This window comes from Echeneis naucrates, chromosome 4 (genome assembly GCF_900963305.1).
Source record: "Echeneis naucrates chromosome 4, fEcheNa1.1, whole genome shotgun sequence".
Lineage (NCBI taxonomy): Eukaryota > Metazoa > Chordata > Actinopteri > Carangiformes > Echeneidae > Echeneis > Echeneis naucrates.
This window is the reverse complement of record NC_042514.1, coordinates 20,842,714-20,857,277: the sequence shown is the minus strand read 5'-3', so window position 1 is coordinate 20,857,277 and position 14,564 is coordinate 20,842,714. Positions and strand designations below refer to the sequence as shown.

Here is a 14,564-nt window from a genome sequence, read left to right as displayed (position 1 = left end):
GTAACTGAAGCTTTCACTTTGTTTGGTTTTCCTTAGGGAGCCTGACTCCATCTTGTTGGCACAGGTGGGGTTGGGTGAGGGGGTCTCTGTTGCTAAGCACTGGAACTGGAATCAGTTATTCTCAGTCACCAGCAATGACAACGCAGCAACATTTCTGCAGAACAACATCAGAAAAAAACAGTTAAGATGACCTTTAGAGTGTGTGTGTGCATGCGTGTTTATGTCTGTGTGTGTATGCTTGCATCAGCGTGTAACAGATTTGAAAAAAAGAAAAAAGAAAAAGTAACAAGCAAAAGATAAACAACAAAAATAGAAAGGGAATAAAAAGAAGAGAGAAAACCACAGGAGAAGAAAAAAGTGACAGAGGATTTAAGACAACAGAGAAGGAAACCAGATGTAGATGAAGATGTCATAGTGACATGCAGACAGATGACCAGTGGGCTTGTTTCTGATTGGGTGATCTCATGGTTTCAGAACTTCTGTTGTTTTATTTTGTCATATTCATACAAATGCTATTTAAATTCTTTAAAATCATTAATCCAGGTCTCTGTCGGTCTGCACTTCAGTGTGTGTGTACTGAAGGATGTTTACAGTGTGCACTTCAGGAACCACAACAGGGTCTGTGGTTTTACACCACGTTTGTTTTAAACAGCTCCACATGACGACTGGAGAGCAACAGCATGGAGAGGAAAAGGAGGAGGAAAAGCAGGAGGAAGAGGAAGAGCAGAAGGAGGAAATAGAAAGCATCTGTAAGAGGAGACGAGCCAACAGTCATAGACATATTGGCAGATTCTGTTTCTCACAGTGAAAAGTAAACAAACACACACGCGCACACACACTGACCGCTTGAATCTGACTTTCTATTTTCATTTTTGCTCTGAGTTACAGCTCAGAATGAAACAAACACGTTTTACACCAAACAACAACAGCCTGCCCGTTGTGTGTCTGCTGTTTCAGTGTCAGTCAGACCTTCAAACACGGATCAGCTATAAAAAAAAAAAAACCACACACACACGTCAGGTTCACCCTCTTCATTGACACACAGTCACCACAGGTGTAGGTCTGACCTCTGACCTGCACGTAAATAAATCCATGTATTTTCTTTGTGGACACACAACTGTCTCCATCAATGAAGTTTTTCAGTCAGCTGCAGAAACACTCACACACACTTTCCTCTTCCGTCACATGGTCACAACAGGAAACAATGTCACTTCATGGCATCATGATTTCATCAGAAAAAAAAGTAAGAGTCTGAAGTAACTTGGACCAACAAGACCAGACCAGAAAACTGTGTGCGTGCCAGTTTGTACCTAAGTGTGTGTATCCCTGTGTATGTGTGTGTTTGTGTCTGTGCACGTGTCCATTGGCAGCAGGAAGTGAAGTCAAGATGGAGCCTGACATGAAGTTATGATTCCACCTGAACAACAGGAAGAAGTTCAGAGATGAAGCTCCAAAATTCTTTAAGGGAACTGGGTCACACAATGTTACATGCACACGCACACATGCACTCACACATACACAGACACACGCAGAGACGCTTAGACACACACACTTGCTGTCGGTTTGGTATCAGGGTTGTGATGGAAGATAAACTGGAGGCATTCACATTCTGTAAATTATCACACAAACACACACAGAGACATCCTATTGTGCTGCTGGAGAAACTGACCTGATGAACAAGTGAAGTCAGTTTGATGTAAATGTGAGACTGCAGGAAGTGGAGCATTGTTAGGGACTATTTTCAGTGGTCGATTAATCCAGAGTAGCTGCCGTGATGAGTGTATCTGTGACAGCAGGGCCCTAAACACTGAGAGGTGACCAACAGATGGTAGGCCATAGGTTGAAGGCCGTCATGACGCTAAAACTTTTGTATCAAACTTAAAGTTTGTCTCTCTAAGTACAACAAACTGATTTTACAGCTACATAAATAAAATCCATCTGAAATAAACGTGTAATAAAAGTTAAAAATATCTTCCTTACAGACATTACAGACTTTCAAGTAGTTGACCTTTTGCCCACCTTTTGTCCCATGCACGCTGCAAAACCACCAACCAGCTCAGACACACCCCCACCCAGTCTTTGTGTGTGTGTGTGTGTGTGTCTGCTAATGACGGGTGGGGATGTTTATCCTTGAGGTTTAACGGCCTGATGATAGGGGTTATGACCTCAAAACTATGACTTCTGACCTTTCAGCACGTGTTGAGCGTTGCTGTGATAATGACACCCGCTGCTTAGCTCAGAGAGGGAGGGGATTGACCTTTGACCCCCAGCAACTCTCACAGCAAATGTTCAGAACTATGAATGGAGGGCTTACTACTCGTGTGTGTATACGTGCATGTGTGTGTTCATGGTCAACTGCAGTGAGTGGAAGTCTGTTCATTTGAAAAGCTCCACCTGTTAGAAACCCAGCACTTCCTGTCTGGCTGTTGACGGCTGCTAAGCTTCAATCAAATGAAACAACAGGATTCAAATGAAACTTTTAGCCGGGAACAGTCTGTGATCTGGATCAGTGGAGCTGGGGCCATGAACCTGTCAGCAGCTTTATTTAAATTTAAGTGGAAACAGTTTGGCTGTAATGAGGCCAGCAGAGCGGTGTATACGTTTAAGTCTGGGCAAGGGGTTCAGTCGTGCAAAACAAGGGGCATTAAATTAAATTATGTATATATTTAATCATTTCAATAACATTGGAGTAGAGCTGACCTGCTCTTTCCTCCATCCTGATTGGTTGGTACAGTCTGTCAGCCAAACAGGAACCCCACCCACTAATCCATCCCCTTCTTTCTGGCCTATTTCTTTTTAAATGGGAGCATTATTTAAAAATGAACATCATGTTGTATTGAAGACTTAAAATTAGAGATTGAGGCCATAAACTCATTAGGAAAACATTTACTGAGCCAATAAAGCAAGGGAGAAGGAGGGACATTTTCTCATAGACTTCAATACAATCTGACTTCTAAAAAAGAAAAAAAAAAAAGTTTTATAAAAAGGTTTTGGGTCACCTGAAGTCTGGGAAGAAGAAATTTTTGTTTTGTTGTTTAATATTTCAGTCAGTTTTGAGGCGTAAACGGTGAAAAGTGAGAAGAGAGAAGCAGCAGGTGAAGAAACCGATGATCTGCTGTTGGTCATTTGCAAGGTTTACTAATAAATGGTTAGTAGCGCATTGCGGTTCCTCAGGGCAACACTGTCAGTCCTTACCCCCCCAGTCAGTGGTATGGGGATGAATTTAATTACCAGCTCTGGCTGCCCCGACAGACCCCGCCTCCGGCCCTGAGGTCAGCTTGCCTTCACATGGATTTTAATCAACGCCGCCGCACCAGAAAAGCTCTGCTGCCTTAAATAAGAGGCAGGATGAAACCTGAGCCCATCCAAGCGGGGGCGAGGGGACTCTCTGGGCATCCAGTTCGGCCTTCTCCCTCTCACCTCATTCAAAGGAGACAAAATCCTGCCAAGTCGTCACATCCCTATGAGGAACTGCCTCCTAAACACTGGACTGGAGGCAAAGATGCAGGTTTTTCGAGTGAACTCTAAATTTAGCAGCAGAGAAAATTCAAACATGAGAAAAGCTTCTGTCTTCACCGCAAATGATCCCCCTCAGTGTCTCTGACCGCAACCAGCAGCTGCTGAAAACCAAAACCACTCTATTCAAACTAAACACTCAACGAGACGCAGTGATGGGAGTTTTTCCCTCGGAGCCGAAAGGCTCCCGGACCTCCTAAATAAACCCATGGAGCATTTTCCCCTGGACTGAAGGAGCTCAGTGTGAACCGCTCACAGCTGATTACTATGACCGCAGAGTGAAAACACTCATACCAGAGCTCAGAGCCGACCTGCAGCAAGAGCAGCAGAATGGAAGCAGTCTTTAAGCTCAGAGAGGCTTCAGTCTGCCAGAGGAAATGATTGTAATTAAGGTTCAAGGTCAGAGATCTTTCCACAATGCTCATTCGGTATTTGTGTCAGCTGACGGATCACAGCTGAAGCTTTTCCTTCACGAAAACATGACAGAAAAATACACTGCACACACAAACCTCTTCCCACGACATGTTATTAGAAAAAACACTGTAATGGTCCAAACAATCCAGAAGTTTAAGGTTATAAATAGTCTAAAGGTTTAAAGGGCCACACCATCAAAAGTTTAAGAGTTGGACACCATCGAAACCTTTAAAGGTCCATACAGTCTAAAGGCAGACCTCCATGCGGTCTTTGATTCTAAATCAGGTCTATGTTCTATATTCATTCAGTGAAAGTCTCAAAGTTCTAAATCCACAGAGAAATGCTCAGCCTGGAGTATGGTGACACATGAATTCCAAATAGTACTTAAACATACATTCGGGCATATTTTATTATTTCGCACGTGTAGATATAGATATATATAACTGCGAGTGCGCAAATTTTCTCGGCGCATGTGCACTCAGAGGAAACTGCCTCCCGATCGAGGAGGAATATGTGGCCAGCGCACCAAACAACCACTCAAAAAAATCACCCCGCTCTCTCGGAGTGGATTTCTGCTCTCTCACTCAAAACTTTTGCACAGTGGGGGAGGGACCCAGGGGGTCGGTACTGGCTCTGATTAGTCGTTTCTGAAGAGCGAAATTTGATTGACACCCCTCCTCTCAGACAGAGAAGTCTGCTAAAACGACGACAAAGAAGTCGTCAGGAATTCTGAAACTTTGTGATGTCACAGTAAAACAGTCACTGCCCACAGCCATGGCTGTGCTCCCCACTCACCTGGACCCTCCATCGAACCTTAACAGGATTTTGTTTTTCTGATTTTAGCTGAAATCATCTTTATTATTTGTGTTTATCTTCAAAACAGATTGACAGTCACTTTCTATTCTGGAACTATCTGGCCTTATTCTTCATCAGATGTGAAAATAAAACATGTATTTCATTGTGAAGCCCCTGAAACATCCAGATGAGTTTTTAAACAGACCATGAACTGATGCTGCTCCTCAGTCTGACCAAGTCTGAACTTCACCTGCTGTTTTCCAGGAAAGTCCCGTAAACTGCAAATGAGCTTGGAGCAGAATGTTTCGCCATCTAAAAACTGCTCCACCGCCGCTATTAGAAGATCCAACCAGCCAAATCTTTCTCCCTGAAATCAGCCGGCAGTCTATGGGAACCTGCTGAACAACCAGCTACCAGATAATTGTTTTTTTACTGCTCGCCCTGGCAGGTGTGCCAGCTGCACCCTCAAACACACGAACCTGCACCGCTTGCCGGGGGCAGCTGGAGTGAGGAAATTTGGCAGCTGACGCTTCCTTCTCCTCAGACTTCTGCTTTACTGACCGCTGATGAAATCATGGCTGTCTGTGGCAGATAACACACTGCAGAGAGGACACTGCATTTACATCCCAGACAGATAAGTTTCATCTGTGCCAAACAAAGATAAGTTCACACAGATCCAGACCAACATGGCGTCAGACACCGGCGCATGGTTGAATCAACATCACCACTGAACTAGTCACTGTTAGAGACAATGTGGTCCGGACCTGAGAACACAGCACACATGAGTAGCTGTGAATTCTGATTGTTTACAATAAACGACCAGATTTCACAGTCTGACCTGAAGCGTCCAGTTTATAATCTGTCTGTCAGCCATCTTGGTTTTGTTAAACCCCCAGAAACCATATTTGGCGGAGAAGGTGGCTCTGACCTGTTCTGTACCCTATCCTGATTTTAACGGACCACTGTGTGGTTGACAGGGTCCGTTAAAATCAGTAAAAAAAAAATTAACATGATGTTGTGGCCCAGCAATACACTGGCGACCTGTCCAGGATTGACTCCAACTGGCTCCACAACCTTTGTGGATAACCAGTAGACAATGAGTGAGAGTGAGAGAGAATGAGAACATCACGTTGTGTTGAAGACTTGAAACTAGAGACTGAGACATAAACTGATTAGGAAAACATTTAGTAAGTTAATAAATCAGAGAGAAGGAGGAACATTTTCCCAAAGACTCTAACCGCACAAGAATAAACTAAAAGGTGAGGATCATGCAGCAGCTCTCGTCACAGCGTTACAATGAGCTTGACACCCAACCACAGCTTCTTCTATATTTACCCACACACACTGTGTCAGTGTGTGTGTGTGTGCTTTGTGTAGCTATGACTATTACACACATCGTCATCATCATGTCGTTTCTCAGTGCGGCAACTGACAACAACCCAATCACACACTCACTCAGTGGTGAAAAGGAAGTGAGCGAGGGACTGACCTGCGTGCACGAAGTAGGCCAGGTACAGATCCAGCTCCTTGACAGAAACTCCAATGTGGTGCGGCTGCACACATAGGCTGGGGTTCGAACACTGAGGAGACTTTACCAGCCTCTCACCATCGGTACTTTCGAGGGGAATCCCTTTGAATAAAATCACCATGACCAGGTCCAGCCGCCACACTTTGTCTGCCTGGCGCAGGCAGTCGATCCTCCTCATCTTGCCCTTCTGGTCGGGGTTGGAGAGCACACAGCATGGCGGCTTCTTCCCCGTTACAGTCAGCACAAAGTCCTCCCTGAACTCGGGCCGGATGTCCTTGCGCAGCTTGGCAAGGAGGCGCGATGCCCACTTCTGCTTAACCTCAGGCTTCTCGCTGAGCAGCTCGTCCTTCACGGCGCGCTCCTCCTCCTTGGACATGCGCTTCTCGTGCTTTTTAAAGTACTTCCTCTTGCGAGCTTGCAGGTTGAACCATGTGTAGGCAAAGGCCCGGACATGGGGCAGCAGGGCTTCGATGAAAGGATGGAATTCATCCTGCAGAGAAGAGGGCAGACATCGTGAGAGGACAGAGGAGACACGTTCATGATCAATCATCAGTTTATCTGACTCTCCTGAAGATACACCAGGTCTCACTGACATCTGGACTCTCTCCATGAACACAAAAAGTCACCAAACTAAGATAAATCTTTTCTTTTTTAAAACTAAGAATTCGCCCCGTTTGGTTATAACAGATTATATCTAATAAAGGAAAAAGAAAGGAGGAAACAGGAGAAGAAAACAGACAGAATGCAGGTGTTATCGGGAAAAAGGCAAATAAATACAGGAAGGAAAAGGTAAAGAAGCAAAACAGAAGGTGGAATGTCTCAGGTCTCCGGTCTCAGCTCTATAGTCTCTAGTCTCAAGTTTCTGGTCCAGCAGTGTGTCTCTGAATCAGTCCGACCACCAGCAGCCGAGTGGAGGGAAACCAAAGCCACAAACATAAACAATAACTGATGCCTTTACAGAGGTTAAAGGTGCCTGATGTGGCAGCTCACAGCTGTACAGTAATTAACGTGGGAATGTGGATGGAGGGGGCGGTGTGGACTAGATTCCACCACCATAAAGCCAGATTTGTCGAGACAGGAGCTGAATGAATAGGACCATCTTTAGTCACATGACAAAGAGACGATGACAGAACAGATAGGAAGATGGAGGCACTACAACAGAGCGCCACCCTGATGAAGCCAGGCCACGTGACCCCCAGCGTCTGGACCATCTCCGACACAAAGCTGAACCTCAGGTTTGATTTAAAGCCTTTGGTCAGACGCGAAACAACAAAAAGTTTGAAGGTGAATCAGAAGTAATTCAGCAGTTTGTTTCTGTTTCAGCTCATTAACACAAATCACGTAAAGTTTTTTCTAAACAACGTTGTGTTATGGAAGTGTCACCTTTTTGAACTCGCACAGTAAATTAAGAGATTGATGTTTGAGTTTGATTGGATAAGGCACTGAAGTCGAACCTGGGCACCGTTTGAGAAAAACATTAGATCAGCTGCATCACAGAGAAATGAGCAACAAGCCCCAGAACAGAAACAGACGGACACAAAACATCTTCATGGAACATTTCTATTTGGATAAAACCCCTCAGAGGGTAACTGAGCAGGAGGGGGAGAAAGGGGGAGGAGGGGAAGAAGCTCGAGGGCCTCCCCTCTCCTCCCCCGTCCCTCTCCGCTTCTGAGCCACGTATTGAAAAAAAAAAAAAAAAGAAGTCGACTATTCATAGATCAAAGAGACTCTCACACATCTTGATACGTGCAAATGCCTCTGACTGGGTTGGCATGTGGACGCCATATTATGAGCCATACACACACACACACACACTACTGCAAGTGTTGCATGAAAGTTCACCACAAAACCTTTTCCCAGGTCACTGTTGGGGTGGAAAAAGTGGAGCTCCTTTTTTTCTATCTGAAAACTTAAGCTTTACTCTGTTGAAGCTGAAAACAGATTGGTTTTTTTAGTTTCTTTTTTTTTATGTGGAGACAGACACCTATAAAAACTTTGTTTCTCTATGACAAGACAAGAAAAATGCTAAAGCTGTATTGAGGACATTCTAGCACATTTTGTGTGATTAGATACTTGAAATAAATTAAAATAAGATGTCATAATTTTTTAGAAACTTGTTCAGTCATTAAAGAACAACTCATTCGTAAGTAAAATGTGTCCCGTCCAAAACGCTGCTCATTCTTTCTCATAACAAGAACACGTTCACAGTAAAAATCACCTCATTCACAACAAAAATCTCTTCATACATAAAAACCTGATTTAAAACCTAAAAAGACCAGACTCGTGATAAAATCCTAATTCTTCTGTCCTAAAAACACCTTGTGTCATTTTGTTCAAACCTGATGACTTTGTTCAGTCTTAAAAAACACATAAATATATGAAGTTAAAAAAATTGTTTTAGCTACTTAAAATAAAGGTTTCATGTAAAATGACATTAAAACATTTTTAACTTATTTTAAGAACAGAAATGAAAAAAAGATTTCAATGAATAAATGACATCAGCAGAAGAAGTTTGGACTTAAAGCCACTCGGTCTTCTCAACACATTCAAACTCACAAACACAAATCCACCTTTAAAATGAAAGAGTTTTGATCAGATGAGTAAACTGAGCATTTGGCAAGTTCTGTTTTCAGCAGCAGACTAATGCTCTGACAGGATTTCATTTGAATCTGCAGCGTTAACAGGGCTTTAATGGTTTGTTGAAACGGTGCAGCTCGGATCCTTCAGACTGGCGCTGTTTGTTTACTGACGATGTGAACTTTCACAGTTTCTTGGTCTTTTATTTATTCAGGAATCTTCTGGGTTCACTTTGAGCTTCTGGGTTAAACATGCAAAAAAAAAAACAAAAAAAAAAAAACACAGGAAGTTCATGAGGAGGTTTTTTACAGCTGGAGTGTCAGAAAACCTTTACGTCAAATCTTGTCTCCGATTAAAAGCTCAGCTCGAGGCTCTCACGCTGAAGAGGAAACCATATCTAGAGGCTGAGCGTTAGAGCGCCAGCTGCAATGCTTTTCTTTTTTATATAACATTGTTCACCCTCCCTTGTCAAGGGCTCTGAATACAGCACATTGTTTCTTCTTGGAGACGGTCCAGGCGAAGGGTTTGTCTCCAAAAGCGCCTCTAGCAGCTCTGCAGCCAACCTGCAGCCGGAGATCTCTCTCCAGGACGGCCCAGAATGCCGCCTTTTGTTATTTGTGGTTTCTGTTTGGAGCGAGATGTGTTTCTGTTTGTGTGTGTCCTAGGGTGGTTATTAGGACGACGAGCGGCTGCTGGACGGATGATGTGTTCAGCCTCGTCTCCACACACAAACACACACACACACACACACATTCCACAGTGGATCTGCAGCTCAGCGGCTCTGGATGTTCGTAGGAGCCACATACCAACATTCCTCACAGCCCAGTGCAGCGTTTCAGCTTCCTGACCCGCTCACTCCGTCCTCCGCCAACATTTCCTCCACCACTCTTACTCTCCGTCTGTCCACCGCAAACAAAATCTCACTTAACAAGTCACTTGGTCTCAGATTCACCATTAAAAACGCTCCTCTCTGCCGGCAGGACGATATAATCCCTCTTGTTTCACCCTTCCCCTCGACAAAGGAATGTTTTCTGAAACTGAACAATCCCGTTTCTGCACCTGCAACCGACTAGAAACATTTTATATAGAAACATGAAATTAAGCCAAATTAACATGCTGTTTGTTTTTTGTTGAGCTTTCTGCTGTTTCTTACTCTCTGAGAACATTTTACTTTTAAAACTTGATTCAATTAAATAAAATTCAGCTTCTGGCTCAGATGGCCAATCTCAATCTGGAGAGAATGACAAAAGAAAAAAAAAAAACTAACTGCTGATTTGTACTGAAATATTAAGTGATCTCAGTCTCAGGTCTTATTGTCGTGCATTTAAATTTTAATTTGGATCAGATGGATCCAGGATCCTCAGCTAAGATTCAGATAAATATATCAGAATTAAAATGATCTGGACAGACAAACATTTTCTCGCTCATTCATTTAACAGAAGCTGAGGTTTTTCAGCTTCTGTTAAAAACTAAATTGTGTTTTTTTTCCTCATCCCACATCTGGCCTGCTTGTGTTTTCTCAAACAAATAAAATCTCCAGCGGTCGGTCAGAGATAATTGCAGTGTTGGACTTTCTCTTGTTTCTGGAATTTATTTGCTGGGTAATTTGTCTGTGTGTGGACACTGCAGACAAACAGGCTGTTGCAGCGACGTGCCTCTTAATTCAGGCTCTGTTTTATTAAAAACAGGTGGAAACGGTCTCATCCCCCCCTCCCCCCACCCCCGGCAGGATTATTTTCTGCAGACCTGAATAAAAGGCGTCTGGTTAAAACGTGGCGAGGAGAGTTTACAGCGGGTGTTGGACGCAGCTCCCTGGGGCTCTTTCTTACTCTCTTTTTGGGGTCATTCTTTTTTCCCTGCGAGGAAATCAGCGTTTCTAAACTTGCGAGGGGAGTCTGAGGGTCTGGGAGCCGGACTGGGGCTTACACGTTCCACCTCTGCACCTTGGTCACAAATGTATTGGGCTCCAAATAACAGGCCTGTAACAACACCCCCCTGAATAACAGTCATTTAGGGGAGCAATAATGGTAATCCTCTCTGTCTCCCTCCCACCTTCCCCCCAGTCCATTGACACCCACACCAACACACTGAGGGAATTATCGGCGTGTCGCTCGGGCTCAGCGGCTCGCCAGCAAGGCCTCACCAGGCCGCAGAGGCTTCCTCATCAAGGGCTGCTGACAGAGAAAGAAGAGGAGGAGGAGGAGAAAGACAGTGCCAAACACTGAGGAGGGAGATTTAGACAAACCAGATTCAGATGTCTGTAAATAGACAAACAGGAACTAAGCGACAAACGAATCAGAGCCAAGAGCTGGGGCTAAAACCAGACCAGGTCTTCATTAGGAACCCCCAGCCCACCACAACAGAGAGCTAAAGCAAAAACTACAGATCCTGAACCGTTGGCTGAGACACAAGCATGTCAGGACAAGTAGCTTTAACGGTTCATCCTCATTTAGATTCTGAAAAACAGGAACATTTGCTAAGCTCGACGGTCAACGAACAGAAAAGTCTCTGGTTTCAAATATTAAAAGATTTTTAAAAAATGTTTATTTGTCATCAATCTGTGGAACAAAACTGGTTCTTTGTCCACTTCTGTATTTGTAATTTCTCTGCTTCCTCACAGTCACTAAAAACCCCCAAAAACCAGACAATGAATCCACCAAACCACAGAAAAACATCCCCATTCCCTCAGAAACATGAACTCTGCTCTGATATTTATGATCAGAGTTTGCCAAAAAGTCAATAAATCCCAAAAACGTTGGCGTTTGAGTCATAGCGCCCTCCGTAGGCGAAAACAGACACAGATGCCTGAAGAAAACGTTGCGGCGAAAACTCAACGTTCATTTTATTTTAAATCTGAAGTTTCAGCTGAAAATAAGGAAGGGAAGCTTTACAACACTAATGATGCTCTGGCTCAAAAGTCACCTTTAAAGGAAGAATCATCCTTTATTCTTTTTTACGCCACAGTCACACGCTCCTGTTCAGCGGTGCAAAAATATTTAAAATGCCTTAAATTAATTCATTCTAAATAAAAAAAAAAGGTCATATAAATGAGCAAAGCAAGCATCTGCCAAATGAAGAAAAGGCAGCACATGAGTTCAGACCCTAAGTGATCAGGATTTGTCTCTGCTGATTATTGGTTTTACTGCCCGATAATCAGATTAACCTTAAAGCTTGTGTTTGTTCCTGCAGTTTCAGATCGTCTTCAAATGTAACAGACGAAAGATTCACCCAGAAAGCCGAGAAGCTCCAGGATTTCCTTTTCTCTGTGGGTTCTTTTTTTTTTTTTTTTTTTTTAAAAGGGGGTGGGGGGGGGGCTTAGCTATGACAAAGATCAGAAAAAAAGCTTATGATCTGAGATTGAATCATCTCCACCAGGATCAATACATCACATCCTTTATAAATTATATATTTATTTAATTTACTATCAGTAAATTCTGTTATTTCAGGAAAATAATGAAGAAGAGTGATAAACATTAAAATATCACAGTTCCTTTTCGTTTCAAGTGGCTCCTCAAAATCAAATTCATTTCTAATAATAGGATCAATTTAAATATTTGTTGACATGACAATTAATTTGATCACTTTGATTTTGATTCAGTCATTTTATTCATTTTATAGTTTAGATTTCATTTAATTAATTTCATCAAATGAAGGAAGCAATTACCAACATGAGGAAAAAGCAACCGGCAATAAAAATCTACATGAGGTCACACCCAAAATAATACTACTATTAATAATAATAAAATTACATTTTTTTAAATCCTACTTTAACCTGCGGCCCTGAACACAACCTTGCAGGATTTATAAAGCACAAATTGGGCCGAATTTATGGTGATGATGAAAAAAAATTGTTTGTTTTAGGGGGACGACAGGAGACTGATGGATGACTTCCTGTCCAGATTGTGGTCTGCAGGTTTGGATGTGGTTTTGTCGGGACCAGGTCTGCTGGTTGTGGTTTATAACAGCTGCAGCTCCACTGTGTCACCTCAGGTCACACACACACACTAACGTTGGTGTGTATTTTTTCCTGCACAAACACACACAGGTCAAAAGTTCCTCTGTTAGGCCCGACACCAGGTCCGGTACGGTTATACAGACCTGGACCTGGTGAAGAAGTCTGACCCCCCAACGCGCTCCCTGCTGACAACGTCCGTTTGCACAGAAACACTCCAGATCTGAAGCCTCCTCCGCAAACGGCACGACAGAAACCACCCCTGCTGTAAAACCCCTCGCCTGTAAGTTGATCTAAGGTCCGGAGCCGCACTTGGACTGTTTGGGGCAGAGAAAACTGAAACAATCGGAAACTTCCCCTTTTTGCGGTAAATGTGTCGGTGAGTCTGCGGAAACGGGGCAGGGACGACCCCGCCAAAAACAACCGAGCAAGTGCTGCGGTGAGCGAGGGGAGAGCCGGGGCAGAGGAACTCACTCCGTCCCGCCGGCCGCAGAATGACTGAAAGTCCGGTCAAGGAAGTTTTGGAGGCGGCCGCAATGAGGGCAGAGGAGCCGCAGCCCCGGACTGTAAGGACCGGTCTATAGGCTCCATACGGCCCCCACAGCACAGTCCACCGTCTATAGAAGCGCGCAGGGGGGAGGGGGGCTGCAAACAAACACCCTTAACTTAAGCCAAAAAGTTTTAAAGGAGACTCACCTGTGTCAGACATAGCGGAGAATACATGTTGATCTAAAGATCTAATCTTAGATCTGGAAGGTGTGTGTGTGTGTGTGTGTGTGTGTGTGTGTGTGTGTGTGTGTGTGGTGGTTACTGTAACCCCAGACTGTGTGTGTGCACGTGCGTGTGCGTGGCGTGTATGTGTGCAAAAAAAGGAAAGAACAGAAAAAGGAGAGACGGAGTGAGGGGAGGGGGGGTAATAGAGCCCTCCTTTGACCCCTTCGCTTTCACATTTCCAACCAGGGCTGAACTTTGACCCCGCCTCGGGTTACAAATACTGTCCGGACCGGAGGCCCTCCGCCGGGGAGCGCGCAACTTTCAGCCCGGACCCCAGGACCATCTCCGGCCGGGGAAAAGTCCCGTTAGAAGAGGAAAGTGTTTTCAGGGCAGCCCGGTGCAGTGTCGCTGCTGGGGAGGGGGGCGATGCAAAACCTCCACAACGTCCCGAAACTGCATTTCAAAGCGCCGGAGATCCACGTCCACCGGCGGACCTCGGTATCATGTCCGTCCGTCCTGCGGCGCGCTGTGGCCCGCGTGAGGCGATGCGGCTCCTCGGTGCTCGGGACGGAGGCTGCGCTGCGGCGGCAGCGGCGACGGAGTCCCGGGAAATGAGCTCTGGCGAGGAGGAAGGAAAAGAAGGCAAAGCGGGATCCCTGAGCTGCCAGTCGGCCGCCTCGCCTCTGAGACAGCCGACAGCTGCTTTCCGTTAATTTATCTCCAGCAGGAGGAGACGGAGGAGAGAGAGAGTGAGAGAGAGAGAGACTGTCCCGGACGCAGAGACGAGCGCCACCTCCCCGCTCCTCGGCCCAGCCTGTCTGCCGCTCCCAGCACCGGGACTTCGCGCTCCGCCGCCGGACTGCGTCTGTGTGTGTGTCCGTTTGAGTGCGCGCATCTGTGTGGCCGCGGGCTGTGCGCACTGACCCTGCAGAGCCTGAACTGATCACACTCAGATATTGATCACAAAGGAGGATCGATCCTCCGCGCGCACTTTCACAAGTCGAATCAGTGATGCCGCTGCTGTGCGCGTGCGAGTGGGCGCGCGCGCGCAGCAAAATTCTCCCGAGA

The 14,564-nt window shown here is 44.9% G+C and overlaps 1 protein-coding gene across 1 annotated transcript in view; it reads right to left on the bottom strand.

The window, feature by feature from the left end:
- Nucleotides 1-14,206, bottom strand: part of nfia (nuclear factor I/A) — a 79,032-nt gene extending 64,826 nt beyond the window's left edge. Inside the window, exons 1-2 of the mRNA XM_029499748.1 lie at nucleotides 13,479-14,206; nucleotides 6,215-6,743 (exon numbers count right to left, since the gene is read on the bottom strand). Of these exons, the coding sequence (XP_029355608.1) occupies nucleotides 6,215-6,743; nucleotides 13,479-13,505 (556 nt within the window). The 5' untranslated portion in view covers nucleotides 13,506-14,206. The remainder of the gene's footprint in view (nucleotides 1-6,214; nucleotides 6,744-13,478) is intronic.
- Between the last annotated feature and the right edge of the window lie 358 nt (nucleotides 14,207-14,564).